Consider the following 13,776-nt stretch of genomic DNA (forward strand, 5'->3'; position numbering starts at 1 on the left):
GTCTTGGGAGGGGAGGGGGCAGGGTGAGGGAAGGGATGCATCCTGTAGTAATTTAAAGCTCTTTCAAAACTCACTAAACTTCAATCGTAGAACACAAATTCTCTCTAATGGCAGCAGCAAACTGTAATATTTTGAGCAATGCTCAATAAGAAAAATAGCAAGGCACTGATTTTTTTACTACATTAGAGGTCAACTTTTTAAAATAGTTCACAGACACACTCATATCGTTAAACAGTTTCAACAAATTCTACTGTATCATACAGACATTCTCCAAGGTGCTTGATGCTTTTAAACTGAAGTTCCACCTAGTGATGACGGGACTTGTGAAAAGTGTAGCTTATGTAGGTTCACCTTCATATTTCAGATTTAAGAATTGAATGTATGCATGCTATTTATTTCAGATATTAAAGATGGCTTTTGCCTGCTCAACACAATAGTTCAGATCATTGAGTCCCGTGGTTCACACACTGCCTGCCAAATTTAATTTATGGACTCAGCACTGCATGTGTTCTAACGGTCCTGGAACCAAAACCCAAATTGCATTTATACACTTGCACTGTAAGAGGCTGAATCCGAAGTTACAGAAACTACATTTTGGTACTGAATTTTAGGTTTCTGAAATATGCTCATAACTGCTTGTGAACATGCTGTAGCATTTGAATTTACAATAACTTTCACTCCCCTGACAAAAAAATTCTGAACTAAGTACTTTCATCGGAACCATGAACACTCTCTGCCCATTTCTATCCATCGTTTCATCACAAAGAATTGAAAGTCTCTCATCTTTCGCAGCTTCTTTTAATCTTTCCTCCTCATCTTTGATGATTTGACGTACAGAACCTTCCATAATCTTCCAGCTAAGGGCAAGTCTCCAGCACCTTAAAAATGTCAATAGACTTGATATTAGAGTACTATTTAACACAATTTAAGGAATTATTGTACTTGTCTTTGAAATGAGTGGGGCTCCAGCATGCATTATCTAATCCTAAATATTGTTGAGTAAGAGAGCGTGGCATAAACACATGATTGCTATCCTTGGGGTACTGAAGTTGATTTGAAAATGCTGCTGCAGATTTTCAGTCGTCTTTTGTGCCTGTGATTTCATTTGTGTTCAATGGTTTCAGCTCATTAATCTTCATATTTTGGCATGCATAATATAAGAATAATAATTAATGTACTAGTACAGAAAACATATGCAGTTTGATTCGAATTCATATGTAAATATAGTAAGTGATAGTACAAAAGAATATAAGTATAAAAAAATATGGGTATCAAAAAATATGCATATTGGTTCGGTTGTGGGGCTAGTGATTGTCAACATAGTCACGACACGGCAATTACACGTGCACGAGTTGGCTGCAATGATGCACAAATAGAGGTAGCCAACTTCATACATCATCCCAAAACTTCATGTTATAAACATTATAAAATCTTGATGCATGACAGTCGGGTTAGGTTGAGTAGGTCACTCTATTTGCACTTTTTAAAATTCTTGCCATGTGATAGTTGGCAACATAGGAAAGTCCAAATTTTGCTGATTCTCCAGGTCTCAGTCTGTCTTGTTATTGCTAGAAAAGTAAGAATAGTTTTTGGGGTGGGTTCTGTACAAGCATAAGGAATTTCCTTTACACCCAGCTGCATTTTGGTACATAAAACCATGTGTGTGTGTTTTTAATAACACTAGTAAAATCTCTGCTCCAAAGCCCCACAGTCGAACTGGTGCCAGTATAAGTTACTCATATTTGTTCCCCTCAAAAAATATATAATATTACACTAACGTGGTACGTATTTGTACATATACTCTCTTAGTTTCGGATGATCAATTTTTTCCATTGGTATATTGGCCTCAATGGTAGATAGTTGTTGATAAAATGAATTCTTTATCAGTTTTAATTGTTGATAAAATGAATTCTTTTTTATCAGTTTTCAACTGTTTCGCCGCTGCACTGATGTCTGAGAGTAACGTATCTTTTGACACCTCTCATCGTTAGTGCCTTCTAATTCTTCTTATGGGAAGAACTCTTATTAATAATTTTACACATGTGGCCTTTACTCAATACAACACAAGATGTTGAAGTGGTGTAGAATCGAATTTCCGCTGTTAACTTCAAATTATATGGCTCTACAAAATTTAGTCAGTTATTTCGTGATTTTGCTTAAAGATAAATAGTTTAGCATTTTGAGAAAAATTTGTAAAATTTAATAAAAAAAAATTCATGATTTCACACTTTGCCTCTACTAATTAAGATGTGATGGCACACATGCCCGCATCTCGTGGTCGTGCGGTAGCGTTCTCGCTTCCCACGCCCGGGTTCGATTCCCGGCGGGGTCAGGGATTTTCTCTGCCTCGTGATGGCTGGGTGTTGTGTGTTGTCCTTAGGTTAGTTAGGTTTAAGTAGTTCTAAGTTCTAGGGGACTGATGACCACAGATGTTAAGTCCCATAGTGCTCAGAGCCATTGCCATTGTGATGGCACATATTAATATTGGTTACAAATGGAGGAAGATAAAATGTCGTCTAGCACAATTAACTGTTCAAAAATGAATGCCCTGCATTACTTCAGAAGCCCTCTATACACACACACACACACACACACACACACACACACACACACACACACACACACACACACAATTGGAGAGGTACCTTCCAAAAGCTTTAACCAATTGTTGAAAATGAGAGTCCAATGTTACCTTAAGCATTTACAGAAAAATAACTTGTTGTTAGAGTCAGTAGTCACATATGGAATGAATTGCTGAAAACTACAAAAGTTGGGGTTTCAAAGAAGAAATGATGTGCCATTAAAAGTACAGTGAGCACTAGCTATATCAATAATTGAAACACAACATACAAAATCCTTAATATTACAGTTATCCATTTATTCATTGTGAATTTATTTACTGCTTGAACTGTATTCACTTGTATAAAAATCAGTTTTTTTGTTTTTAGCATCATAAATACAGGTGACCCACCATTAACAGTTGGTTATCATGCATGATTACATAAATGTTTCTCAAACTGTACTCTTTGTTTACCCATACTTGCACTGGTTACTATTATGTAAATCACCATAGTTTTACCAAAACAAGGTTTGAGATGAGAGACAATGAGGCGACGGTGCGCTCAGAGCTCTCAGCTGGCACAACTGGCCTGCTGTGTGTGTGTCACTGAAAAGGGGGGGGGGGGGGGTAGTACTGGTGGTGGTGGTGGTGGTGGTGGTGGTGGTGGTGGTGGTGGTGGCAGTGTGATCTTCTGCAATGTTTTGATTCTGTATACAACAGCTATGTGCAGGACCATACATTATACAATTACTGTGCGATTTGCTCCTTGTGGCTCAGCATTCGCAGGTGACTGGTGTTGCAAAATGGATCAAAACTTTGCATTCAGTACAATTGCACTTGTTTCTTAACCATGTACTGAATACTAAGATGTAGAGAGAGAGAAGAAAGTAACCATTAAAAAGAAGGTGAAATGGAAAAAAATTGATGTTTTCTTCTCATAATAAATGCTTTCATTCTGCATGCTGGTGGAGTCCCAACTGCCTAGCATTTTCAGTGACTGCAGCTGCTAGTCATAATTTTATGGCTGTGTGTGTCTTGAGACCTAGTCACCTACATCCACTAGTAATATGATAGATAATGTCAGCATTGTAGAATCATATTATGCAGCTTTCCTTTCAGCTGCTGGGGTTGCATCTGTCCTGGCCTTGGAACACAAACTTGTTCGAATCAAGGTTCAGTAATTAGGGCTGTTTCCTGGTGCACTCATATTTTTGTGTTTGGATGCTAGACACGGTTGATGAGTGAGAAGTGGTTACAAGGTCCTGAAGACTCTTGTCTGTTTAGGGTTTAGCAGGAGTGTGTGTGTGCGCGTGCGCGGGGGGGGGGGGGGGGGGGGGGTTATTTCTAAAGGACCAAACTGCTTAGGTAATTGGTCCCTAGACTTACACACTACTTAAACTAACTTATTCTAAAACACACACACACACACACACACACACACACACACACACACACACGTGCCCGATGGAGGACTCCAACTTCCGATGTGAGGGGCTGTGCAGTCCGTGACGTGGTGTCTCAAACTGCGAGGCTAGCAGGAGAGTAATAGGAGTTACAATAGATTGTAGCATGAAAACTATACTGAACGAATGCTATGACTGGCTCAGACTCTATGGTCGCTAATCCACAACTCGTAAGCCAGGAGTTCCGGGAGAAGCAGTTAAACCTCTATGAAACTATAACCATTTTGTTAGAGAAACAGTGTGGCTGTTCCCGTAAAGTCTCGGAAGTACAAAATAAATGTCACATCTGTCAAAATTACAACTCTTTTAACAGGTCAGTAATGAAACTTTTCATAAAGACAGTATCACAGAATAATCACTGTAATCTCTTAAGTACACATACAAAGATCTCCCTACCCAAGAAGTGAAATAAATTAATTTACCATCTATCTTAACCTTACTGCATTTATATTCCCGTCCACACATTTACCATATCTAAAAATTATAATTAAGATCAGTTGTAGAAAATTCCCTTGAATATTTTTCATTGAAAATGATGATAATAACTTGGAAATTAACTTACCACATTTGACTATTGGCTCAAGTAATGCACAACAACAACAACCACAATGCACACTACATGACACTAGATTGTATGACGACTCCCTAGCAGGAGACTCACTATTAGCTCTCACAGGTCTCTAAATGATTCACTACCAATCACCTCTGCAGCTCCTTCTACTTACGGCCTTGTAGCAGGAATTTTGTGCCCTCGGAATGAATAGACAAAAGGTTCAAATGGACTTACCAGACAGACACGTGGAAGGCAGCAGCAGCAGCAGTGTATGTGGGTGGCTGTGGGGCTGCTGGCACAGGACACTAGCACGGAGGCAACATTGACCTGGTGATGCCTGGTTGCTTTGCAGTGTTGGACACAAGAATTGATATCAGGACCCTTGTGCAGGACAGGTGCAGCAGGCTTTGATGACGAATGGACAGTGCCACTCAGATGGTGACTAGACTACCTGGCAAGGACAGCACAATGTGGGCAGCAGGTGGGCCGCACAACTGAGTGGCTTGCAGGCAGTGTGGCAGCTTCAGTAGATGGCACTGCCCAGTGACTGTGTGCTTCAGTAGCCTTACACAGCATGCCTCTGGATTTGGCCTGTCGTAGCATGTGCCGACTTGCACGCTGCATGCACATGAATAGTGTGCTGCAACACTCTGTGACCTGCCAGATTCCCACCGCGGCTCCTGGGCGGGGCTGACTGCTCAACTACAAGAGTATTATGGGACAGATATCACAAAACTGTCACAGAGAAAAGTGCAAATGCGACGCACTCCAGGCTACACATTCATCACGCTGCATCACCCACGGTGCAGTAACAGTGGCAGCATGGCACTCGGAACTCCTCACTGACCTCAAGGCATTAAATGTGAAACAAATTTTTAATTGCTTCCCTTCAGACTGAAAAGTAGAGTTTGATAGAAGTCTGGCCTTCGATAATTTAAGATTACAACTGGCTGAAGGGGATATTTCTGTGTCTTCAAGCTCTGATGCTATCACAGCAAATTTCGCTCTACAGTGCATCCCATAATGAAACCAACCGTGTGTGCTGTGGGGCCACTGTGCTGCATTTTGCCCGTGTGAGTTGTCATGAGGCCACAAACTTGAAGCCAATGTCCGCCATGTTAGTTGCCCTGAACACAAGCTTCTGGAGGAAGTATTTTGAACAAAAGTGCCAGCTTGTGTCACTTAGGTGTCTAATAATCATTCTGATTATGGTCTAAAGTGCAAAGGAATCACATTTTATTGGTAAATGAAGTTAGGTGTTTCTGTTCACTTCTTTTGGAGTGGTTTTATTTCTGTCGCTTGACTTCAGATTTCCCATCAGTCAACTCAAAAAGCTCTCTGGGTGAAAGCTGTAAGAAGGAATGGTTATAAACGGGCGAAATATAGCAAAATATGTTCTCAGCCTTTTGGAGAAGAGTACAGAGATCGAACATTAGTTTTGTGAGCCTGTATAAAGCAAAATGTATGGTTATGAATAAGGAATAAGCATTTAACGCCAGAAAAAAATCTAAAAAGGCTTTCCTCGCATTGTTATTCATGATTGGATTGTAATATTTTCTATTTAAAATGACTGTTGCACCCACATGACAAATTATGAATGTGAATAGTAGTCTGGTAATGCTTTAGGGCATTTAATGTGGCAGCAGCAGCTTCAAAGCAACATAGAGCCTAAGTCTGTAGTGTCATCTCCTCTTATCAAAATACAAGGTTGCCCATTTACTTAAAAAGATGAAAGCTGAAACAGAGACTTGTTCCCAATATTTTAAAGAAAAAAAATTGTGGAAAGTTGTAATCAACTGGTTGTTGTTAATGAAGAAAATTCCACAAATACCACATTGTGTATGAGTTTCATATGCATCCCTAGTGTCGCCAAATGTGCCTGGAAGATAGCCAAGAAAGTTCAACTATTTGAATGGCATTATTTCACTAGGCTGCGTTTTCAATTATTTTATTTGCTCTACTTCTTTTGTCATTTTCAAGTGCATCCATAAAAACACACACACACACACACACACACACACACACACACACACACACACACACACACAGAAACCTGAAGAAATGAGGAAAGTAATGTAGACATTCTGGACAGTCTTAGCGTTAAAGGAATTTGTCTTTAAAATGGGAATTGCTTCGCAGGTCAATCAGTTAAACAATTAAAATGAGAGTTTCTGTGTAATGTTACCACCTAGCAAATACATACATAGGGGAAAAAATGAGATTTTATTATGTTAAGTGTAATAAAAATACTCTGCTATGATGATTTTCTCCAGATAATTATGCATCGTAAAACTTATTTGAATGCTTATGTTCTTGAACATCTTTGTTACTTCATCTAATATTCTCCCTGTATATGGTATCACTGCATATCTAGACTGCTCATTTAAATGTTCTTTATCTGTTGTGATTTAATGTGGAACTGTGAGGTTTTGCTTGTGTTTCCATATGTATAATTTCCTAACCACTTTAAGTATTGTCCGACTGTTTCAAGAAGGAACTGAGAACTGTCACACAGGGGAATCTCAGGTGCTGAACCATTACATTTCTGTTCAAACAATGTTGGAAAAATAGGTGTGTGATGTTCACTGGCTAATCATAAGCATAATTCACAAACTTTCAGATGTATCAAAGGTTTCAGCCTAGTTGGCTATGAAATTGTTCATAGTGGAACAAAAATAGTGCCAAAAGGAAGAAGCAGGCAAAAAGTTCAAACTTTGCCAACTAGATCTTGATGAAGTGTTGCAACATGTAACCACTGTGGTTGAATGTTTAGCCTGGAATTATGTCAGGATGTCATGCCAATGCTTTGTGGAATACATCCAAGGGAGTTTGTTTGGTATATGACTAAGCATCAGCATAGTCATCACAACAGATAGCTATTTTGTGATATCAGATTGTGTCTCATCCTTTGTATATTCATCCAACTTGCCATAAACTGGAACAGTTCTTCAATAGCCATGGTGGGGAGTTCTTCCATCTAGTCATCCATCAGTAGAGGTAATATCTCTTTGTAGCATAATAGTGGATAATGATCAAATCTGAAACCCAGACTCTTGGCTATAAGAATATTCTTTCATGCTAATAACAAGATTGTTGTGATCACCTCTTCACTAGTTGAAAGCAGTTGATTTACGTCAATATGTTTGAAATAGGGTGATGAACACTTATAATTTCATAAAGAAAAAGAAGGAAAAAACAGATGAAACTTCTTCTATAAAAAATTACATAGGTATAGAATGTTCATTATTTATTGTGTGCAGGCTGCCTGTTTTGATGATGATGATGATGATGATGATGATGATGATGATGATGATCTTTTTTCTCACTGTGTACTAATATACACAGTACAAATGTTATGAACTATTTAATTCTCAAACATATAGTTATTCTCTATGGTACGAATCAACACATCAGGAGGAAGAACACAGAGGATAAAACAAATTTGTCAGGAATGCTACTTTTACGAGACCTGGAAATATATAATGCATGCAAACTACTGTTTGTTCTCACCGCATTAAAAATGGAAGATCTGGTTCCAGACCTCCCATTATTCTCCTCGATCAAGTGATACCTAGATGGTACAGAACAAAGGAGGAGGATAGTATTTTGTCATCAACTATATATTTAGAAACTTTGTTTTGTGATTTCCATCTAACATAATACAGTACCATAAAAGAAACTTTTTTTCCATTTCAGCTTTCAATGAGGGAGTGGGATATCCCATTTGATGAACTGAAGATGGGTGAGCCAATTGGTACTGGAAGGTTTGGAACTGTGTACCGTGGGAACTGGCATGGTGACGTGGCTATTAAGGTTCTCAACACACACCACCTGGATGATGAGAAGACACTTGAGGCCTTCAAGCTTGAGGTGATCTTCTTCTCTGGCCTCCATGGACTGTTCATCCAGCTAGAGCAGGGAGCATTATGACGCTAAAAGGCTCGTGCAAATTACTGCTTCACCAGGTTAGCCGTTCACTGAGAAACTGTCCACAAAACTGAAAGCTGCATTACAGCTGATGTAACTGTCTTTAAGATTAAGTATCATTGTGACAGATGTATGAAAAAGGAAATTTTATGACTAGTTGAGACAGAATTTGAAGTTTCCATTCTAACATCTGATTGCACACAAAATGAACAGAACATAAGTGCAAAACATTATCACAAATCTGCATGTCATGGGCTCAGGTGTGGAACTTACCACATACTTTTTCCAGTTACCTAAATATCGCTGGTTGCTGTTTTGAAATACCTTGTTGTATAGGCTGCTCATGAGATAAAAGCAAAACATTTAGTTGCACATTTGATATTGTGAATCCTTAAGGTTTGATTCATAGAGATGGTAATAAAGAAGATACATTTACCATGATGGCTTTTTGGATCAAAGTAGTAGTTTCATAATCTTCTGGAAGACCGTTGGTAAAATGCATTGGATTGTAATGTATAAATTTCAGGTAGGTAAAATGAGATTTCAGTCACTTGCTGTTAGAAACACTTGAAAGAAGAAAAATACTGTTAAACACTTTTGTGTGTGTCTTTCCACATTTAGTCTGAATAACGCTTCCTGAGGGTGAAGTGTTGACCAACCATTCTGTCTCCTTGTAGGTTTACAATTTTGTGAGTTGAAATTTCCTTTCAGAAATTCAGCAGATAACATTATAATATTAAGTATTAAGTTATTTTTTTCATCAAAACTTAGTTTATGCAGAAACTGTACTCTCTCTTTTCTAATGTTGTAGATCTTAGTTTTGTCTCTGTTTACGGGCTTAAATTTTAGCAATCCAAAGCAGCAGCAAGCCACTACAACAGCAAGCCACAGAAACTCTAGACCAACATACTTTTTGTAGCTAGCAACCATTTGTGATGTAATACTGATATGTGTTACAGTGTTGTATATATGAGGTCTATTCCAAACAAATTCCAGAACTATGTCCACAAAATTTTTCTATGTACATTTTTTACTTATTGTGTATGGTCTCCTTCGAAATACTCTCCTCCACAATTGATACACCAATCCAACTCCGTTTCTACTTCCGAAAGCAGTCGTGGTACTCCTTTTACTTGATTCCACGAACCGCCGTCTGCAATTTTTCTTTTATTTTGTCTATTGTTGCATGTCTTCATCCTTTTAATGGGGTGTAAAAAGTCCAAGGGTTCAGGTCTGGAGAATGCAGAGGATGAGACAGCATAGTGATTCTGTTTTTTGTGCAATAGTCACACACCAAGAGGGATGAATGTGCATATGCATTATCGTGATGCAAGAGTCGTATTACCTCACCACATTTCAGGCCATCTCCTCCTAACATTTTCACGCAGATGTCACAACACGTCCCAATAACAGTTTGTCTCTATGGCACGAATTCATGATGAAATAATCCTTTAAAGTCAAAGAAAACTGTCTGCATGGCTTTGACATTTGACCTGACCTGACGAGCTTTTTTTGGTCTTGGAGAACCTTTCCAGACCCATTGTGGAGAGTGAACATTGGTCTCAACAACATAACCATAGACCCACATCTCATCACCAGTTATGATTCTCTTAAGGAACATTTCATTCTCATTTATGTGATTCAGAAGCACTTCACATATTCCAAGGTGAAGGTCCTTGTAGTCTTGACTCATGAGCCTTGGGACAAACTTCCAAAATTAAAAAGGAAAGCAGAAGAAACAGATTCTTCTGAAAAAAGGAATGAAATATCAAAAACTTCTAATACATTTCTACATACGTACACTATGTGATCAAAAGAATTCGGACACCTGGCTGGAAAGACTTAAAAAGTTAGTGGTGCCTTCCATCAGTAATGATGGAACTCATTATGGTGTTGGCCCACCCATAGCCTTGATGACAGCTTCCACTCTCGTAGGCATACTTTCAAGTCAGGTGCTGGGAGGTTTCTTGTAAAATAGCAGCCCATTCTTCATGGAGTGCTGCACTGAGGAGAGGTATCGAAATCGGTCAGTGAGGCCTGGCACAAAGGCAGTGTTCCAAAACATCCCAAAAGTTTTCTATAGGATTCGGGTCAGAACTCTGTGCATGCTAGTCCATTACAGGGATGTTATTGTCATGTCAGTACAGGCCGTGTATTATGAACAGGTGCTCGATTGAGTTGAAAGATGCAATCGCCATCCTCGAATTGCTCTTTAACAGTGGGAAGCAAGAAGGTGCTTAAAACATCAATGTAGGCCTGTGCTGTGATAGTGCCATGCAGAACAAGCCCCTACTTGAAAAACACGACTGCACCATAACACCACCACCTCCGAATTTTACTGTTGCCTCTACACACACTGGCAGATGACGTTCATCAAGCATTTGCCATACTCACACCGTGCCATCAGATTGCCACATTGTGTACCATGATTCATCATTCCACACAACGTTTTTCCACTGTTCAATCATCCAATGTGTACACTTCTTACACCAAGTGAGGCATCATTTGGCATTTACCAGCATTATGTGTCGCTTATGAGGAGCCTCTCAACCATGAAATCCAAGTTTTCTCACCTTCCACCTAACTGTCATAGTACTTGTAGTGGATCCTGATGTGGTTTGGAATTCCTGTGTGATGGTTTGTATATATGTCTGCCTGTTACACATTATGACCCTCTTCAACTGTCAGTGCTCTCTGTCAGTCAACAGATGAGGTCTGCCTGTATGCTTTTGTGTGAGTGAATAAGCATCAGCAAAACGCTAGCTGCTAAAGTGGTCATCTTCACAATAATCTGATCCCAAATTGATTCTTAAAATGTTAAGAAACAAAGTACTGAGCTAAGATTTTCTCTTAAGTTTTTGGTCCTAGAAAAGCATTTTCTTGTGGGGAGACACTTTTTGCTTCAGTGGAATTAGTTTTTTATCTATTGCATCAAGGAATCCACATTTGTTTCCATTTGTGCTGTGTGTGTGTGTGTGTGTGTGTGTGTGTGTGTGTGTGTGTGTGTGTGTGTGTACTCACAAATTCAGACTATCAGTTTTGGTTAAGATCAATATTCAGTACTTATTATTGTGCTTTGCACTTTCTTCTTCGTTTTGAGTATTTCAGAGTTGCTATAGTAAATGTTATCACGACTGCCTATTGTGGCTACAGCCCTTGTGAAAACTTACTGTGTTCTCTTCCACCCCCTCGTCCAATGTGACCTTACCAATTACCAAGATATTTACAATGAGTGTCACCTGTGAAATTATATGTTCAATCAGATAATGTGCAAGTGTTTAGTGTTGTGTGTATATTGATGAAATCAAATCTGAAGCTTTCAATTAGGAGGGGAAAAAAAATGTCAGAAAGAGACTGCCTGCTATTTGAACATAGTGTGGTTAATGTAAAAGTTAAATTGAGAAGTGCAAGTCATTGCACAGAATTATCTACTTTCCTGGGTCGGGGAATCCAAAGAATAGTAATGTGCAGTGGATTAAAGGGGAACAAAAAATTGCCTTCAGACTGTTTCTGCAGCATTAATTTAGATGAGCGTGTTTTTTTTAAATCTGATAAATGTTGGGACAATCAAGTTAATATGTCATTTACCTATTCTGTTTTAAGAATTCGGATCTTTAGCACAATATTCTGTGATGTTAGAGATGGTTGGTGTACAGTCACAGAACCCCCATGTTATGGTAGGTTAATTGTGGTTAGAGCAGCATTCGTTATGAGCTTGACAACGGTGTATTCATTCTGTACTGATTTTCACTTTGAGCAACTTTTTATGCACTTTCTAAGCAAATTTTGCAAGTAAACCCATTTAAAGAGTCGTAATTAAGTACAGGTCAGAAGTAAATCTGAATAATCTGGCACAAAATAGGATAAAAATCACCATAGACACAATTGCCATTGATCTCTAACTTACTTGACCAGAGACTTATGGTTGTGACTTGTATATTATATTTTTCTCTTCAAGCCAGATAACCGTAAATACTACAGCCATTTGTTTCTTTATTTTTATGTTACCATGACATTGACATTCTAATAAAACATCTAAGGAATGTAATATTAAAGAGGCTGTATGCTGTTGCAGATGTATGAATGTAAATGGGCTGTTTACCAACAACAGCAACACTCCCATATTTTAGCTCATGAAGTAGTTTATTTTAAAATTTAACTTTTCTCAAATCATTGACTATTCAGTCTTACTGCTTTTGTTTTCTCCATTTGTATTCCACTAGTGAATCTTTTCCACAACTATAAAATGTTAGCCAGCGGTACCAAATTTACATCTCCCTTCTAAAAGGTGCCATTTTTAAGCATGGGTTCTTGGGAGATACTTAAGAACATGCATGATGCCATATAATGTTAAGCATGTTGTGTGTAAAAACTAATTGATGTTATAAAGCTGTATTTTATACCTAGATGTGTTAAATATATCAACTTGTATAGTGTTTAAAAGTAGTACCATGCTCATTGCTTACCATCTTTTGTTATTTTTTAGAAAACAAGAATAATATTGTATAGTTTTGTGGACATTTTAAAACCAGTTGTATTTAGCTGCAGTGTCAGAATCTTGTATAATTCTTTGTTTATTTAAGTACAGAAGTTGGGTGTATTGTGCAATTTGGTTGTTATGCATTGCTTGTGTGATTACATGGATGGGTGGTCATGCATGCAACACACACACACACACACACACACACACACACACACACACACACACACACACACACTGAGCCTTTGTGTTCTTTCATTTTGTGTGCTTTACTGTTGCTTAAATGATTATTCGTTCCCTTATTATGTTGTTTCTAGCAACATTCTGTGGACATATTATGAAAATAAATGAAAAACTAATTACGTAAAAATTATGTGCCACTATTAAGTGGAAAAATAACCATGTGCATTAATTATTTGTAAGAAGGGCTCAATGAAAGACATGCCATTCTATTTCATAAAAAATGTGTGTTGATGTTACTGAAGTCAGCTATCAGAATACATTTTTAGTGGCTAACCTGAGAGTAGCAGTTAGATTCGCTTCACTAACTGAACATGTAGTATTTATATATAGTCAGTTTACATATTGTGATGCAGCACAGAATTTATGCTTGTCTCATCATTGTAAGAGAGCATGCTTTAAAAGTCTTTTGCTATAGCTTTACTACTCACCAGGTGAAAAGTAAGTATAGCATTTCTGTGTAACAGCTTGCAAATTTCATTGCAGTTGGTGTCTCTGTATTAGGACTAGACATAGTTAAATAGACTTCATGTAGAAAGAATAACATGGCATG

General features: G+C 38.2%; 1 protein-coding gene across 1 annotated transcript in view; it reads left to right on the top strand.

Moving 5' to 3' along the window:
* Window positions 1–13,776, top strand: part of LOC126167960 (kinase suppressor of Ras 2) — a 166,783-nt gene that overhangs the window by 78,950 nt on the left and 74,057 nt on the right. The window contains exon 12 of the mRNA XM_049920519.1: window positions 8,273–8,446. Within this exon, the coding sequence (XP_049776476.1) occupies window positions 8,273–8,446 (174 nt within the window). The remainder of the gene's footprint in view (window positions 1–8,272; window positions 8,447–13,776) is intronic.

Source organism: Schistocerca cancellata, chromosome 1, assembly GCF_023864275.1.
Source record: "Schistocerca cancellata isolate TAMUIC-IGC-003103 chromosome 1, iqSchCanc2.1, whole genome shotgun sequence".
Taxonomy (NCBI): domain Eukaryota; kingdom Metazoa; phylum Arthropoda; class Insecta; order Orthoptera; family Acrididae; genus Schistocerca; species Schistocerca cancellata.